We start from the raw sequence: 19799 nt of genomic DNA, 5'->3' as shown, positions 1-19799 counted from the left end.
GACAATTAAAGAAAGACAACCCAAGCAACCTCACTTACCTATTTTGTTCCTCCAGTTTAGCCAGGAGTTCTAAGTCGTCTGGACTCAACTGTGACGGTGAGGATGGTGAAAGGGCTGGTGTTGACAGTGTGGTAGACGAGGATGTAGTGTGTAAGGAAGCAGATGGACTTGCCACCTGACTGGCCATCTGGCTGACTGTATGTGACACTGTGTTCTTCACCCATGAGAGAGTAGAACTCAACTTTTCTGCAACCTTGTCTGTCGCCACCTAAGTACAAAAATAAAAGTTACATATATTTCAGTTTTATTTTATGCATTACCAAGAACTTGATAATTCTCATTAGTCCTATTTGAAAACCAGCAATCAGAATATTCTCTTTGAGTTAATAAAGGTAACACCTGCTTTAGCAATGACTGTTCTAACATACAGCTTTTGGAAACTCCATATTTCAGTTCTGTAGCACGCACAAATTACAACAGTGATTTCCAAACTACAGGCTGAAATCCACCAGGGAGTGATAAAATAAATTTAATAGATAACACCAGCATTTTTTAAAAATGAAAAGGAGCAGAAAGTGTCAGTGTAAAGATATGTTGTCACAAAATTTCTGCCTCAGTTACATATACGTATTAAAACTACATACTTCATGCAGGTATGTGTGGGTATGTTGAGTTGGAATATGAAATACCTTCTTCATTTGGGTTGTAGTCAAAAACAGTTGAAAGCCAAGGAACCAAAACATGTCCATTAGGTGATTAGGACAGGGAAATCCTATAACATGATCAACAATTCAACAAAAACTAGGCTTAGCATAAATAAGATTAAATGAGATCCATAATAAACCTTCAAACTACTGAGTGTTTTCTTAGAAGAGGATTTAGTTCTAGAAGAACAAAATTATGATAAATGTTTTGAGTTAACAGAGTAAGAGAGTTTCAGGATACAATTTTCAAACAGAACTAGTCAGAAATAGAATAGGATGCCTAGAAAGAGTAGACATTCTAAGAGTCAAAAGTTAACAGTTGACTGAAGATGAATTTCTGCTTTAAGTGGGCAACCAGGACCAGAAAATCCTTTCAAATCCTAAAACCTTTCCATCTGCAAGATTCAATGAACTATATAACTATATAACTGATATATGCTTCATAAATCATGCCAGTGTCTTAAGCAGATGTGCATACAAATCTGAAATTTTACACAAAAGGTAAATGACCAAAAGACTACAAACTACTTTCTATGTAGACGTTCTCAGCTAACCTTGGTTTCATATAGCAATTTAAACACACACAAATTAAAACATCAACATATATATATATATATATACACAAATAAAAAGGCCACCTAGACTATCTTAGCAGATACTACTCCCTCCTCATAGGTTGCCCCAGTCTTGCCTTCTCACCTCATCAACAGATACATGACCTACCTCTAATTTTCATTTCCAATAACTTTTCTATTTTAGAACTTACTTCCCATGGAATGGGATGAGGGAGTTCTTATTGTTGAGGGAAGAATCCCCAAGAAAGACAAGCATGATGAAGGAGTGGAATCAAGGAAAAGAAGTATGGAGCAGATCTCAGGGCTTCCAGGAAAACGAACAGTCCTCACCAATGAATAGACTTGCAACACAGTTTATTAGGGTAAAAGATCATATAGGAACCAAATAATTTAGCCAGAACTTCCTCTGTACCAGGAAATGGTAAGAGCCCTGGCAGTCAACAAGACAGCCTCTTGTGGTTTGTTATTCTATTGATCTTTTCTACATAGTTACAAATACAAATTCAATTGTGAGGACAGCACTAATTTGCATCCTCAAAGCACACTATATTGTAAAACAGAAAACCTAAGATGTAAAATTTACAGAAAAATGTTATCCTTCACTATTAATTTAAAATATAATTAACATTCAAGAATTAATACTTACAACAAGGACCTACTGTATAGCAGCACAGTGAACTATATTCAATATCTTATAATAATATCTTTCAGAAAAGAATCTGAAAAAGAATATATATATAACTGGATCACTTTTACATACACCTGAAATACTATAAGTCAACTATACTTCAATTTTAAAATACATATGGAAATAATTCTTAAAGAAAGCTTTACACTTCCCTTATATAAAAGTTCTCTACTCCAGCTAACTGTGGCAAAGGCAAAAGACATGTATTATTTGTTTTAATTTATTTTAAAAAATAAATTTATCATACCCCTCTACATACTGTAGCAACAGGCTTCCATTTAAAGAGTTTGGAATAACCAAGAACACAATCTTGATATCCTTTCAACCTTGATGAAATGAAATTCAGTCTGTAACTACTGAAGGCTCAACAACCCATCTTTAGCATTTTAAATTCTTAAATCTAACTGCAGTTCCACTTTAATAATGTTTAATACTCATGGTTGTAGAAATCCCACAGGACTGAGTTATTTTTCATATATCATCATGTCTTATTTTTTCTTTAACTCTACTTTTCCAAATCTCTACCCTGCCACCTCCCAACCTCTTTCCCTCATCTTCATCTTATGTTAAACTGTGTCATGAAGACACAATAAATCTGACAATGCAACTATGTCACAAAGTTTGTCACAAAGTTCCTGTCTACCTCACAGAGGTGTTATGCATTTATTTTCAAACATGAACATACTTTGAAAAGATTAAAGCCATCATTAAAAAGGCTTAGTAATCAGGCACAAAAGGCCACACAGCGTATGATTCCACTTACATAAATGAAGCAAACCTAGAGAGAGAAAGTAGTTTAGTGACCTGGAGAGACTGAAGGAGGGGGTATGGAAAATCACTACTAATGGGTACAGTTCTTCCCAGAGTGATGAAAATGCTCTGGGATTGGACTGCAGTGACAGTTATACAACTTGTGAATACACTAAATGCCACTGAACACTTTAAAGAAGAGAATTCTATGGTATGTGAATTATATCTCAATTTTAAAAGGACTTAGTCAATCCGAAAAGTTTTACATAATCTCTAATTCCAACTACATAACATTCTGGAAAAGAAAAAACTGGGGAGACAATAAAAAGATCAGGAGTTGGGCAAGAGAAGGGACAAACAGGCAGAGAACAAAGGACTTTCATGGCAATGAAAATACTCTGTTTGTTTTGCTCAGTTGCTAAGTCATGTCTGACTCTTTGTGACCCCATGGACTGTAGCCCACTAGGCTCTTCTGTCCACGGAATTCTTCAGGGAAGAATACTAGAGTGGGCTGCCAGGTTCTCCTCCAGGGTATCTTCCCAACCCAGAGATCAAACGCGCATCTCCTGTGTCTCCTGCATCGGCAGGCGGGTTCTTTACCACAGTCACCTGGGACGCCCAGAAACGAGTATGATGATTCCTCAAAAAAGTGAACATAGAATTGTTATATAATACAGCAATTTCACTTCTGGGAATGTACCCAAAAGGATTAAAAGCAGGGACTAAATGAGATATTTATACACCCAAGTTCATAGCAGCATTATTCGCAATATTCAAATGGCAGAAGGTTGACTTTCCTAAATTTAGTAGTCAAGAATATTATATGAGGCTTTTTCCACCCATAGGTATCTTTCTCCTATTCCAACAATGGCCATGTGTGCCAAGTACCATGGTAAACGTTTTGTGCATATTACCTAGTCAAAGTAACTTTGAAAGGTAAAAATTACCTTCCATATTTCACCGATTAGGAAACTTGGAGAGGTAAAATAATTTGTCAAAGATCACATAGCTAGTGAAAGAAACTGAAATCAGGTCTCAGATTCAAAAGCCTATCCTTATTGGGTACACAACTCATGACTTCAACTTCATCACATATTCATGAAATCAGAGTAAATTCTTTCTCTCATTTGAAATCACTTACCAAGTTCCTACTATTATTGGAGTAGGGAGAGGAGTTAGGAATTATTGGGTTGGCCAAAAAGTTCATTCAGGGTTTTCATAAGATGTTAATTTGGCCAACGCAATATATTGACAGGTGGAAATCTAATTTCCCTCAAAACTCCCCAATTTACATGATTCAACACTCTGTAAAAGCATTACTTATTATTACTTATATTATACTATTAATAAATCACAAGGAAGCACTCACTACATTTTCAAGGGTGGTCTAAATTAAAATCATGAAGCCCAATGTTCCATTATCCAATAGCAATATCAAATTATCAAACTAATTCAGAAAGGACCTGATGAGTTAGTGTTCTAAAGAAATAAATGGCAAATTTCTTTCAAAAGAAAGAAAGAAATGAAATATCAATTCATAAAACAAACAAACAAAAAAAACAAATGGCAGAAGCAACTCAAATGTTCATTAACAGAGGAATGGATTTTTTAAATGGCAATGAAATATTATTCAGCCTTAAAAAAAAAAATTCTGACATACACTACATGAATGAACCCTGAAGATATTACTTCAAGTGAAACAGTTCTATCGCTCAGTCATGTCTGACTCTTTGCAACCCCATGGACTGTAGCCTACCAGGATCCTCCATCTATGGGATTTTCCAGGCAAGAGTACTGGAGTGGGCTGCCATTTCCTTCTCCAGGGGATCCTCCCAACCCAGGAATCGAACCCGGGTTTCCTGCATTGTAGGCAGACGCTTTACCGTCTGACCCACCAAGTGAAATAAGCAAGTCACAAAATGACAAATATTCTATGATTCCACTTATAGAGGTACCAAAGAGCAGTCAGATTCACAGAGGCAGGTCGCAGAATGGTGGCTGCCAGGGAAGTGGGAAATGGGAAGTTTAATGGGTTCGCTAGAAGTAGATAGTGATGATGGTTGCATAACAAAGTGAATGCACTTAAAAAGCCACTGAACTGTACACTTAAAAATGCTTAAAATGGTAAACTTTCGTTATGTACAGCTGACCCCTGAACAACGCGGGTTTGCACCGTGTGTGTCTGTGTTAGTTGCTCAGTCGTGTGTGACCCTGCGACGCCATGGACTCTGGCCCACCAGGTTCTTCTGTCCATGAAATTCTCCAGGCAAGAATACTGGAGTGGGTTGCCATTTCCTTCTCTAGGGAATCTTCCTGACTCAGGGATTAAACTCCAGTCTCCTGCACTGCAGGCAGATTCTTTACCATCTGAGCCACCAGGGAGTGGATCCACTTATATGCAGGTTTTTTGCAACAAGTATGTACTACCCAGTACCACAAGATCTGTGGTTGTCTAAATCCAAGGATGCAGAACCATGAATACAGAGGTTGAATGGTAGTCATACATGGATTTTCAACTGTACGAGGGTCAGTGCCCTTAACTACCATGTTGTTCAAGGGTCAGGAGTTTATCACAATTAAATTAAAAAAAGATATTTACATCTTTCATTCCTTTTATTAGTAATTTGTGTCTTTCTGTCTTTTGGTTTTTGTTAGCCTGGCTAGAAGTTTATCAATCTTTTCAAAGAACCAACTTTTATTAATAGTTTTGTTGATTTTTCTCTGTCTTCCTGTTTTCAGTTTTACTTACTCATGCTCTAATTTTAATTTCTTTTCTTCCACTTGCTTAAGGTTTATATCCCTCTTTTTCTCTGATTCTCTAAGCTGGAAGATTAGACTACTCATTTTGCATCTCTCTTCTGTTTTAAAATACATTCAAATGCTCTAAACTAACCTCTAATACTGCTTCTGCTACTTTTCATTTTGCTTCAGTTGAAAATATTTAAAATTTTTCTTTGGACTTTTTTTTTGGATCCATGTGTTATTTAGAAATGTGTTTTTTAATCTCTAAATATTTTCATTTTCCAGCTATCTTTCTATTATTTCTAACTTAATTCCATTGTGGTCTGAGAGCACATGAACCATATGACCCAGAATATAGTGCATCCTGATGACTGATACATGGACGCCAGAAAAGAACATATACTCCGTGGTTATCAGATAAACATCATTAAATACAGTTGACTGATGGTATTGTTCACCTGTATCCTTACTGAGTTTCTACCTGCTGTATCTATATTACTGAAAAACAGGTGCTTAAGACTCCACCCATAATGGTGAATGTGTCTATTTCTCCTTGAAATTCTATCAGCTTTTGCCTCATGAACTATGCCTTTTTGGAGACTTAACCTCTTTATCAATACATAATGTCTGAAAACTTTCCTTCTCAAGTCTGCTTTGTCTGAAATTAACACAGCTACTCCAGCTTTTTATTGATTATTCAAAAAAGTAAATAATTTATACAATACATAGGTGGGTTTGAAGGCCATCTGGTTTCCAGTTTCTGACTGTTTTTCCTCTGGGGTATTTCCCTTACCTTCTTGGAAATACAATTTTGCATTTAAAAAGATTTTTGCATTTCGAGATGCTTTATTTAGGAAGAGATTTTCCAAGCAGTGGTGAACCATATTGCTTAAAGAGGTCCTATAGATTAGGTGACATTTTTTTTTAAATTATTCAACTTCTCACAGACTGAACTGTATTATTGTACAGGTAGAAATTATATTACTATATTACTGTCAAGACAGAAGGTAAAGGAATGTACTTTCCAATCTTAACTGTCCATAAATCCTTTTTTTCACCATTATAGGCAAACATATTTTGAGAAATACTATTTCCAAACAGTATTCATTCTTTAAGGTGTTTGTAACTGTGTTCTTACTTTTCTCTCCATTTCTATGGTACTTTTCATTCTTAGGGTCAGTACTCTATAAATGCTGGTCCCACTTCCACCAATTCAACTAACCAAGGATAGAAAATATAGAAGGGGAAAAAAAATTCCAAAAAAGTTACAAAAAGCGAAAAACTGAATTTGCATTCATTGATAACTACATGTACACATCATTTACATTTTATTAGGTATTATAAGTTACCTAGATATGATTTAAAGTATTCAGAGATATGTGTAGGTTATATGCAAATACTGTGTCACTGATACCCAAATTTTGGTATCCATGGGGTCCTGGAATCAATCCCCTGCAGATACTGAGAGACAATTGAATACTTTAGCATTCATTAGCAAAGTAATAACAGTTAATATTTACTAAGTGCTTAGTAAATTACACTCAGATACTTGATATCACGTAATTTAACCTCCAACCCTGTGGTACCTGTGTCATATTATCTTTATACTGTTGGATTATTAACCACTTAGATGTTAGAGGTTCCTTAAGAAATAAAAATAATATTTCATATATATCCATATTGTCACCAAAACGAATGTAATAGGTCAACAAGACTACTCTTTTCATGAATTGTCTTGATGAGCAAGAACGAAGCTATATGTACAGTAGTCAAAACAGAGTGGTACTGACACAAAAACAGACACAAAGATCAAAGGAACAGAAGAGCGAGCCCAGAAACAAACCCACACACCTATGGCCAATTAATTCATGACAAAGTATACACAAGTCTACACAATGGAGAAAAGACAGTCTCTTCAACAGTGGTCCTGGGAAAACCGGACAGCTGTCCTGGGAAAACCGGACACCTATTTGCCAAACAATGAGTTTAGAACATTCCTTCACACCATACACAACAATAAACACAAAATGCTTTAAAGACTTAAATAGAAGACTTGAAACCATAAAACTTCTAGAAGAAACAAAGGCAGAACACTTTTTGACATAAGTTGTAGCAATATTTTCTTGGGGCAGTCTCCTAAGGCAAAAGAAATAAAAGCAAAAATAAACAAATAAAGTCAATGAGAAAACAAAAAAGCCAACCCATGGAATGGGAGAAAATATTTGCAACTGATGTGACCAACAACAGGTTAATATCCAAAATACACAAATAACTCATACAACTCCATGCCTGCCCAACAAAAACAAATAGAACCCAGTCAAGAAGTGGGCCAAAAATCTGATTAGACATTTCTCCAAAGAAGTCATAAAGATGGCTAACAAGCACATAAGATGATCAGCATCATTAATTACTAGGGAAACCCAAATCAAAACCTCAATGAGACATATCATCAAAAAATCTACAAGCAGGGACTTCCCTGGCAGTCCAACAGTTAAGATTCCCCATGCCCAGCGCAGGGGTGCAGGTTCAATCCCTGAATGGAGAACAAAGAGCCCATGTGCCATGCAGCTTGGCCAAAATAATTTTTTTTTATATTATTTAGATAATTGAGTTAATTTTTTTTTAAGTCCACAAATAACAAATGCTGGAGAGGTTGTGGAGAAAAGGAAACCCTAGTACACTGTTGGTCAGAATGTAAATTGGTGCAACCACTTGGGAAGTACTGTGGGGAGAGAGCAAATTGGCCAAGATGCCATGTTCAGGCTCTCTGGCCCCACATTTTGTGAACAGACTACGGAACAGCTGAGATCATTTGTTGCACTGCGCATGCACATCATGAGGTACTCACTTGGTCACAAGCTGCTTTGTGCAGTACGCCTGTATGAGCTTCACCATGAAAGCCATGGCTGCTGTTGCATTGGGGCTACACTGGAGCAGCCTCATGGTTATGTTATATGAGATTATGTTATGGCTATGTCATGGCTACATTATGGTTATATTGTGACTTCTGCTATGGCTGCTGCTCAGCCAGGAGAGAGGCTGCTGTGTCAGCCAGGGAAGAGGTTGTGTTATGGCTGCTGTGGCAGTCAGGAGAGAATAAACGTGTCTGCAGTTCCTATGGCTCCTTGAGTCTCCTTCCAGCCTCTTAGTTTGTGCCTTGCCTACCCTGGGTTCAGCGAACAGTAGGAACAGCAAGACAACTGGCGTCACGAACAGGATCAGTGATACAATTGGCACAGTTGGCAGGATATCCAGCAGGCAGAGGACCCTGAGGCTCCCAGAAGGTCAGCAGGATACCAGCAGGTAGGGGAGCCTAAGGCGCCACTGGATGGAGGAAGCCAGTGGCCACCATATAGCATGTGGTACCACATGGCCATGACTCTCTCAGCATGGAGTCTGGTGGAAGACTGGGAGGCAACGTATGGTTCACCAGATAGCACTGAAAAGGCATTATGGGCAGTGAGGTCCCATTTGCCAAACAAAGTGGCATGGACTGCCACTGGCACCATGAAGTAGATTTTCCTGACTGCACTGAGGGCAAATATGGATAACGCCCTCACTGATGCTACACTAGTGCGTAATGTGTAGAGATGCTTACAAGAACTAGAGCAACACATACTGGCATTAGAGCAAGAACCCCATGGCCCTGAAGAACCCAGCATCTCTGACGACGAAGCGGTAAGTGACGGTGATGATGAACATGAGACTGAGGATGATGATGATGATGAACGCTGTGAGACTGCAGGTCCTCACTTGGCAGTGAGGCCTGTTGTACAGCAGAAACTGAAGCCTGAGCAGCCTGTGGCTCAGGGGGACATCTTCAACGGCCCCCAATGTGACTGAGTTCACAACGTTATCAACCATATACTCAGGCGGAGTTGGCAGACTTGGGTACACAATTTCAGCAAAAGCAAGGGAAACCATGGCAACTTGGCTCCTGTGACTCTGAGACACAGGGGTGGATGGTATCCTGTGTTCTGGGGATGAAATAGAATGGCTGACATCTATAACCACTCACCCCCTCATTGAAACAAAGGTTTCATTCTGCCTAGCAGAATGCTAGGCAATTAATGCAAGGGGCGCCTAAACAAACGCACACCCTCATGGACTGGATTAACGCCGTCATCTACACTGTGCGGTCAAACGCGGGAGAGCTCCCAGATACTGTGAGTAAATGGCATACCTATGCCACGTTGACCCAAGTAGTGAGAGAACTGGGCATGAAGCAGTCAATATTCAACCCAAACACCCAAGGCCAAATGACGAGCGTTTTACTGGCGGCGTTTGAGAAGACATTTTGAACAACGCACCATCTACCTTTTTTGGACCCCTGACTGCTATCCTAGCACCCTATGTGGGGCACCCCATCTATGAGGTGACCTTGATGGTGGCTAGTTTGGGAGAAAATTGAGGGGCAGCAGCAGGCCAAAGGGGACTAGACATGTGAAGATCCCGAAGGGGACCCAAGCTGGTAAAGGCCCCATCCTGGTGAAGAGAATGCAAGTGTGGGTTGATTTGCTGGCAGCAGTTGACAGAAATAAAACTGATGAACAGCCCAAAGCTCTGCTCCTAGAGCTATGGAAGTAACTGAGACCAGAGCAGCAGTATACCATGTTTGGGAAGAACCCAGAGCAAGAAATGGACAGCTCAGCTAAAAGATTATACGGTGCCCTAGGACATTCCTTTAGACGATGCCCTTTTCCGGCTCTGAATATGGCTCAGACCAGGGTGCCCTCCTGAAGAACCCAAGCAAGGACAGGTGGCCCCATGTAGAACTTGCAAGTCACTGGTCACTAGCTAATGTGCAGAGAGTAATGGCCCTGGTTGACACTGGTGCTGAATGCAGCCTTGTTTATGACAAGCCAGAGTAGTTTCCCGGTCCTAGTGCATACACTGATGGTGATGCGGCCAAGTGATACAGATTTAGACTGCAGAGACTTAGGCTGTGTTCTAGATTTAGGACACTGCACTGTAAAAGGCTGTGTCGTATGATGTGCTACTACGCACTGATTCTCCTGCAGATTTAGAAGAGTGTGAGAGCATTTGGAATCAGGTAGGGTGGCCTGGGAATGCCTCAACCTTGAAGGGGTGGGCCCCAGCACCTGTAGGAGGTTTTGCGGGTCCTTAATAATAAACCTGGCAGGAGTGGAGCTTCCCCTGCGGAGGCTCTCCTGCAATCTCACAAGGACAGATGGTGGACTGGACTTGGCCATGGAAGATAAAGGCACTCCACACATGGAGGGTGGCTCGTCTAGCCCCCTGAAGGCAAGGACTGGAACATGAGTGCTAGGTGATACCTGGCATTGATATGTATTGGGTATGTAACTGCTGTTGTAGCCACTGCCGTTACAAGATGTAAATCCAAGCGTCAGTGCTACTCACCAAGGGAATATCACTAAAGATGCACTGCGCATAGAATGTGAGGTGAAAGATCCCATAGAGGTAGAAAGTGGAGAGAAAGTAAATTGGCCAAGAGGGCATGCTCAGGCTTTCTCACCCCATGTTTTGTGAATAGACCATGTAACAGCTGAGATCATTTGTAGACTGCCCATGTGCATCACAAGGTGCTCACTTGGTCACAAGCTACTTTGTGCAGTACACTTGTATGAGCTTCACCATGAAAGCCATGACTGCTGCTACTGCACTGGGGTTACATTCGAGCAGCCTCATGGTTATGTTATATGAGATTATGTTATGGCTATGTCATGGCTACGCTATGGTTATATTGTCACTGCTGCTACAGCTACTGCGTCAGCCAGGAGAGAGGCTGTATTATGGCTGCCGTGGTAGCCAGGACAGAATAAATGTGTCTGCAGTTCCTATAGCTCCTCGAGTCTCCTTTCAGCCTCTTAGCTCGAGCCTTGCCTATCCTGGGTTCAGCAAACAGTGCAAACAGTGTGAACGGCAAGACAATGGGCATGATGAACAGAATCAGTGATACAAGTCAGTTCAGCTCAGTTCAGTCACTCAGTCATGTCTGACTCTTTGCAACACCGGGGACTGCAGCATGTCAGGATTCCCTGTCCATCACCAACTCCTGGAGCTTGCTAAAACTCCTGTCCATTGAATCAGTGATGCCATCCAACCATCTCATCCTCTGTCATCTCCTTCTCCTCCTGCCCTCAACCTTTCCCAGCATCAGGGTCTTTTCTAATGAGTCGGCTCCTGTGAGTTAACTCTAATGAGTCACATCAGGTGGCCAAAGTATTGGAGTTTCAGCTTCAGCATCAGTTCTTCCAATGAATATTCAGGACTGATTTCTTTTAGGATTGACTGGTTTGATCTCCTTGCAGTCCAAGGGACTCTCAAGAGTCCTCCCCAACACCACAGTTCAAAAGCACCAATTCTTCAGCACTCAGCTTTCTTTATGGTCCAACTCTCACATCCATACATGACTACTGGAAAAACCAAAGCTTTGACAATGCTGGCATAGTAATGTCTCTGCATTACTTTGTCGGCTAAGTAGTGTCTCTGCTTTTTAATATGCTGGCTTGGTTAGTCATAGCTTTTTTTTCAAGGAGCAAGTGTCTTTTAATTTCATGGCTGCAGTCAACATGTGCGGTGATTTTGGAGCCCAAGGAAATAGTTTGTCACTGTTTCCACTGTTTGCCCATCTATTTGCCATGAAGTGATAGGACTGGATGCCAAGGTCTTACTTTTTTGAATGTTTGAGTTGTTGAATGTTGAACTACCATATGATCCAGCAATTCCACTCCTAGGTATATACTGAATTGGCCAAAAAGTTCATTTGGGTTTTTCTATAAGATGTTACGGAAAAACCTGACCCAATTCTTTTGCCAACTCAGTATCTTAAAAAAACAAAAAACACATAATTCGAAAAGATACATCAACCCAGGGTTCACAGCAGCACTATTTACAACAGCCAACAGATGGAAGCAACCCAAGTGCCCATCAACAGATGACTGGATTAAGAAGATGTATGGGGGTGTGGGGGAGGAAGGGGTGTGGGAAATGGACTATTCAGTTCAGTTCAGTCGCTCAGTCGTGTCCGACTCTTTGTGACCCCATGAATCGCAGCATGCCAGGCCTCCCTGTCCATCACCAACTCCCGGAGTTCACCCAGACTCACGTCCATCGAGTCAGTGATGCCATCCAGCCATCTCATCCTCTGTCGTCCCCTTCTCCTCCTGCCCCCAATCCCTCCCAGCATCAGAGTCTTTTCCAATGAGTCAACTCTTCCCATGAGGTGGCCAAAGTACTGGAGTTTCAGCTTTAGCATCATTCCTTCCAAAGAAATCCCAGGGTTGATCTCCTTCACAATGGACTGGTTGGATATCCTTGCAGTCCAAGGGACTCTCAAGAGTCTTCTCCAACACCACAGTTCAAAAGCATCAATTCTTTGGTGCTCAGCCTTCTTCACAGTCCAACTCTCATATCCATATGTGACCACAGGAAAAACCATAGCCTTGACTAGACAAACCTTTGTTGGCAAAGTAATGTCTCAGCTTTTTAATGTGCTATCTAGGTTGGTCATAACTTTCCTTCCAAGGAGTAAGCGTCTTTTAATTTCATGGCTGCAGTCACCATCTGCAGTGATTCTGGAGCCCAAAAAAATAAAGTCTGACACTGTTTCCACTAAGGATTAAAAACAAATTAAATACTGCCATTTGTAGAAACGTGGATGTACATACAGAATATTATGCTTAATGAAATCAGTCGGAGAAAGACAAATACTATATTTATCCTTTATATGTGGAATCTAAAAAATAATACAAATGAATATATTTGCAAAATAGAAACAGACTCACAGATATAGAAAACAAACTTGTAGTCACCAAAAGGGAGAAAGAAGGGGAGGACAAATTAAGGGTACCAGATTAACATCCAATATACAAACTATCAATACTACATATAAAATAGATAAGCAACAAGGATATACTGTATAGCACAGGTAATTATACCTATTATCTTGTAATAACCTATAATGGAGTATAGTCTGCAAAAATATTGAATCACTATGCTGTACATGTAAAACAATATACATACAGTAAATCAACTATACTTCAATTCAAAAACAAAAAAGGAACAAAACTATGTGAATAGTAGGCACTCAAAATGAATATTCCCCTAATAAATTTTTATTAGCATTACATTTCAATGAATCTAAGTCCCATTCCAACTTCTTTTTGCAGCTATATACACTGACAATCTTTTATGTTTTGTACTCATTCAACGAAAAATGTTAACAGATAAACTAGGCTGATGACTGTTAAAATAGCCCCTCCTGTTAAGTTTCCGTTGGATATATTAACATAAAAGTGTAGATGGGCAAAATCACTGCCAAATACAAATGAAGAGAAAAAAGCTATCTTACAAAACTATAGCAGACTGTGTTTTTTAAAGATGTCCTGCATTAGTTTTCTAGGGCTTCCTTAACAAAGTACCACAAACTGCGTGGCTTAGAGCAACAGACATTTGTTGTCTCACTGTCCTGAAGGCTAAAAATCCAAAACCGAGGCATCAGGAAGGTTATTCTCCCTCTAAAATCTACAGGGAGAACGCTTCCATGTCCCTTCCTAGTTTCTGGTGGTTTGGCAACAATCCTTGTCATTTCCTGGCTTGTAGTTGCAGTACTTCAAGCATTTCAATTTAGCCTCCAATATTCTATGGCATTCTCCTCTAATTATATATACAACAAACCTATTTCCAAACAAGACTGCATTCTGAGTTAATGGGGCAGAGGAGGGAGAGGCACAATTCAATCCATAAGATGGCCACATTGCTTATCTGCTATCTTCCCATTGAGTGGGAGAGTCTCTGTCTTGTGTCTTTAACCTGAGCAGACCTGTCTGACTACCTCAACCAACAGTGTACACTGAACATCATTACTGAGGCTCACTCTTGGAACCCAGGCACCATGCTGTTAAGAAGCCTAAACTAGTCCACACAGAGACCACATGGAAGGCCAAGTGTAGGTATGTATTCTGGCTAACAGCCTCTCTGAGGTCCCATCATCAACCACCAGACATGAGCATAGATACACTATCAAATAACTCAAGGCCTTAGATGAAAGGTCTCCATTTCTCAGCTTCAAAAGCATCATGAAGCAGAGACAAGCTCTCCTCATAAAACTCTGTCCAAATTTCTGATTCAAAGAATCTACAGATATACTAAGATGATTATTTTAAGTCACTAAGTTTTATGGTGGCTTGATACACAGCTATAAATCACAAAATAAAAGTAAAATATTTAACAAAACTTAAAGCCAGGAAGTTGCATTAGTAGAGACATCATACTGCACTTGTTTTTGCTTTTGAGAGGATGGAGGATACATGTAATTGAGAAAAAACAAAGTTAGTATACTAGGAAAATATAAGTAAATAGCAGAACCAGAAAATAAAATTAATGCTCCAAAGGCCTAAAAGGACAGCATTTAATTAAGTTAGAAAATGTATCACTTGACTTGCAGCTCAGAGTCAAATGCTTTTAAATCATGTTATTTTTTCACTGCTATTAAAATAGCATTTTGATCATATGTTAAAGCAATGCCAAGAAGTAAGATATTCAAGGAAGCCTTTTGTTTAACAAGTAGGCTATTCTCTTGAAATAGAAATCTTGTTTTTTGAGTAATACAGGATATAATTAAGTTGAAGATATAGTTATAAATATTTATATTTTAATTAAGACAAGTGATTAGAATAGAAACCTATTCTATTTTACTGAAAGAAATTTTTCAGTAAGAATATCCAAAAAAGTTTAGTTCAATGGTATAAGCAGTTTTAATTAAATTTACATTTAAAAAAATAGGTCACAGCTAAAAACAGAATGAACTAGCTACAGTCTACAACATAAATTAATCTTGAAAACGTTATACTAAGTAAAAGAAACCCACCACAAAATACCACATATAATGATTCCATTTACAAGAGATGTCTGGAATAGGCATTACTTAGAGACAAAAAGCTGATTAATGATTACATAGGACTGGGGAGGATGTAGGAACAGGACGTGATGGCTAAAGGGCACTAGGTTTCTTTCTGCAGTGATGAAAGTGTTCTAAAATTGTCTATGATGATGGTTGCACATGCCTGTGAATATACTAAAAACCAGTCAATTACATATTTTAAATGGGTGAATTATATAGGATGTGAATTATGTCTGAAAAAAAGTTATCTTAAAAATTCAGGTTAGGACTTCCTTGATGATCCAGTGGTTAAGAATCAACTGACCAATGCAGGGGACACAGGTTCAATCCCTGGTCCGAGAGATTCCACATGTCATAGAGCAACTAAGTCCGTGTGACACAATTACTAAGCTCTCACCCTCTGGACCCCATGATCCTCAACAAGAGAAGCCACTACAATGAGAAACCCAGCATCACAACTAGAGTATCCTCCCCTCACCACAACTAAAGAAAGCCAGTGTGTAGCAAGGAAGATCCAGTATAGTCAAACAAATAGAATAAAATTAAAAAATTTTCAGGTTCAGGTTAGGGAATTCCAGGTGGTCCAGCAGTTAGAACTCAGTGCCTCACTGCCAAGGGCCCAGATTCAACCCCTGGTTCGGGAATTAAGATTCCACAAGCCTCGCAGCACAGTCACACACACACACACACACACACACACACACACACACACTTCCAGGTCAGTACTATTAATATTGGATATATTTTCTTCCATACTTTATGTATTTTAAATAATATCAGCATTATATTGTACATAAAACAACAACATAAAATTTAGGTTAGAACAAATTTCTCCATAAAATAACAAAGACCAATTTATGATGCAGACAATGCTTGACAACTCTCACCTCTAATCAAATCTCCTATCCTAAAAAAAAAAAAAGACTTCCCGCGTGGTCCAGTGGCTAAGACTGTACTCCCAGTGCAGGGGGCCCAGGTTCTATGCCTGCTCAGGGAACTAGATCTCACATGCCACAACTAAGACCTGGTGCAGCCAAATAAATAAATATTAAAAAAACAACCCTTTTTTCATGTCTTTCCACAACTTTCAGATGTTCTCAAACAGCCTTACCTTAATGAAGCAGAAGTGGTCTAATAATTAAATTCCTCACTTATTTCTCTACTCAACTCAAAACATCTTTTTCTTTTACTTCAGAGCAAAGTACCCCTTCTATTTGCCAACACATCCTATCATTTTTAACTTTTGTGCAGCCTGAGCAACTGTAAGTTCTCAACAAGGTTTTTCTCAGTTTCAACTGCTACTTGACTTCCCCAAAACAAGATACTGTGTCTTGAATATCTCTATATCCCTAGTACCCAAGACTGTGTCTGTCATAAAACAGATACTCAACAAATGTCTGTGCAATAAGAAGTTACATATAAAATAAATGGGAGAGTAATAACCAGTAAATACAATAAGTGTTCAATTAGCCAAATCATGCTGACATCAAGACATCTAGGGGAAAACTCCCTCCCTATTTAGAGCACATGAAGGCATTAAAAAAAAAAAGCAGTTTGCTAAGTACTCAAATGATCATTAAAATGCAGATCCTATCTTACCAAATGCAATATACATCCTGCTAAAACTGGGCCCACAACCTCAAATTTCCAAATGTCCACACTAACTCATGTTCACATAACTGCTCTTAAAATCTCTCTAATTAAAAATGCTCAATCAAACCACCAAAGTAGACACAGATGGAAAAAAGCTCACAATTTAAAAATACAATGCACACAGGAAACAAAGCTCAAAGAACAGCAACTGAAGACTTCTCTAGCAGGCCAGTGGTTAAGACTTCACACTTCAACTGGGGAAAGGATCCCTGATCAGGGAACTAAGATCTCACAGTGGTCAAAAATAGTAATAATATTAATAATAATGACAAATTAAATAACACAGAATTAGATCAAGAAGCACTTCGACTACTAGAGTTACCAAATACAGAATATAAATTAAGTACGTCTAAAATGCTGAAAGCAATAAAAGAGAGTATCTTAAATGAGCAAGGCAAAAACCAGGAATGAGAAGGATGGGGGAGATAGAGAGTTAAACAGGTTATAACCACCCATAAAGAGGAAATCAGTGAACCAGAAGAACTGAATATACCTTATAAAGCAGCACAAAGATACAAAGCAATACTCTGGAGATTTATTTGGATAAAGGACCAAAAACAAAATGGTAGTTAGTTTCCCAATGTCATTTTTCATATGCTGCTGCAGCTAAGTCACTTCAGTCATGTCCGACTCTATGCGACCCCATAGACTGCAGCCCACGGGGCTCCCCCATCCCTGGGATTCTCCAGGCAAGAACACTGGAGTGGGTTGCCATTTCCTTCTCCAATGCATGAAAGTGAAAAGTGAAAGGGAAGTCACTCAGTCGTGTCTGACTCTTAGCAACCCCATGGACTGCAGCCCACCAGGTTCCTCCACCCATGGGATTTTCCAGGCAAGAATACTGGAGTGGGGTGCCATTGCCTTCTCTTTTTTTTTTTTTTCTTTTTCATATAAGATGATTAAATAATACATGAAGAAAAACATGAATCAAGAATCAACACCAGGGGACTTGCCTGGCAGTTCAGTGGTTAAGACTGTGTACTTCTAATGCAGGAAGCAGGGTTCAATCCCTGGTCAGGAATCTAAAATCTACATACCATGGAGCCAAAAAACTTAAAAAAAAAAAAAAAGAATCAGCACCAAAACAACCTCAGCTGTCAAGCATGCTGAAAACCACCATCACTATAATCATACCACCCCTTACACCTCTCCTATAAGACAGAAGTCTGGACATTTTTAAGGTCACTCTGAAAACTTCAGGAACATATAAACAAAATTTTGCAAATAGCTTTCAAAGGTTCACATAATACACAGACACAGGAATAAGAAAACCAGGCTTTCCTTCAGCTAATACCTGATTCATCACTGTTACTTCCCCTTACTCACACTATGCTTATCAGCTATACGAGGCCTATGACGAAACAGAAAGTTTTAAATAATTTATCTACTGACCTCTCACTATGAAACAGGACAATTTAGTTCTCTTCCCCATCACCCAAACCATCCATGCCTTGCCTACCATAACTGCACACATCTCTTACATTTCACCACTCCTATCTAATTAAAACATACTTTTGGTCACATCAAGATTCAGTACATACATTAACGTGACTATGTAACTGAAGTCACAGTGGTTCTATAAGTGGCTGTGTTTACTTTTACTCCCTTCAGTTTAGTTCAGTTGCTCAGTCGTGTCTGACTCTTTTTTCGACCCCATGAATCGCAGCAGGCCAGGCCTCCCTGTCCATCACCAACTCCCAGAGTTCACTCAGACTCACGTCCATCGAGTCAGTGATGCCATCCAGCCATCTCATCCTCTGTCGTCTCCTCCTCCTCCTGTCCCCAATCCCTCCCAGCATCAGAGTCTTTTCCAGTGAGTCAACTCTTCGCATGAGGTGGCCAAAGTACTGGAGTTTCAGCTTTAGCATCATTCCTTCCAAAGAACACCCAGGACCAATCTCCTTTAGAATGGACTGGTTGGATCTCCTTGCAGTCCAAGGGACTCTCAAGAGTCTTCTCCAACACCACAAAAGCATCAATTCTTCGGCGCTCAACTTTCTTCACAGTCCCTTAGCCCAACATTTTACACTGTTGCTGTTGTTATTCAGGTCCTCTGTCTTCCACTATCACCCAAAGTGTGCTCAAATTTATGCCCATTGAGTCAGTGATGCTGTCAAACCATTTAACCAAAGTCCTCTTCTTTGGCCTTCCATCTTGCCCAGCAACAGAGTTTTTTCCAATGAGACAGCTCTTCACATCAGATGGCCAAAGTATTGGAGCTTCACTTCAGCATCAGTTGAATGAATACTCAGGGTTGATCTCGTTTAGGATTGACTGGTTTAAATTCCTTCCTTGCTGCCCAAGGGACTCTCAAGAGTCTTCAATACCACAATTCAAAAGCATCAATTCTTCAGTGCTCAGTCCTCTTTATGATCCATGATCCAACTCTCACATCAGTACATGACTACTGAAAAGCCATAGATGTGAGTATATGGATCTTTGTTGGCAAAGTGATATCTCTGGTTTTTAATATACTGTCTAGGTTTGTCACAGTTTTCCTTCCAAGAAGCAAGTCTTTTAATTTCATGGCTGCATTCACTGTCCAGTGATTTTGGAACCCAAAAAAGTAAAATCTGTTTTACTTTTTTACATTTTACTTTTACATTCAGTTCAGTTTAGTTCAGTTGTATATAACTCTTTGCGACCCCACAGACTGCAGCACACCAGGACTCCCTGTCCATCACCAACTCCCAGAGCTTACTCAAACTCATGTCCATTGAGTTGGTGATGACATCCAACCATCTCATCCTCTGTCGTCCACTTCTCCTCCCGCCTTCAATCTTTCCCAGCATTAGGGTCTT

At 39.6% G+C, this 19799-nt stretch overlaps 1 protein-coding gene across 10 annotated transcripts in view; it reads right to left on the bottom strand.

The window, feature by feature from the left end:
• EVI5 (ecotropic viral integration site 5) overlaps nt 1-19799 on the bottom strand; it is a 234458-nt gene that overhangs the window by 171426 nt on the left and 43233 nt on the right. For 9 of the 10 annotated variants that reach the window (XM_070786098.1, XM_070786103.1, XM_070786100.1 and 6 more), the window contains exon 2: nt 39-268. In XM_070786098.1, the coding sequence (XP_070642199.1) occupies nt 39-187 (149 nt within the window). In that variant the 5' untranslated portion in view covers nt 188-268. Of the gene's footprint in view, nt 1-38; nt 269-2214; nt 3433-19799 lie in introns of those variants that run through there. The other variant, XM_070786099.1, reaches the window with a different exon arrangement.

The sequence above is a fragment of the Bos indicus genome, chromosome 3, assembly GCF_029378745.1.
Source record: "Bos indicus isolate NIAB-ARS_2022 breed Sahiwal x Tharparkar chromosome 3, NIAB-ARS_B.indTharparkar_mat_pri_1.0, whole genome shotgun sequence".
In the NCBI taxonomy this organism is placed as follows: domain Eukaryota; kingdom Metazoa; phylum Chordata; class Mammalia; order Artiodactyla; family Bovidae; genus Bos; species Bos indicus.
This window is presented reverse-complemented; position numbering and strand designations above follow the sequence as displayed.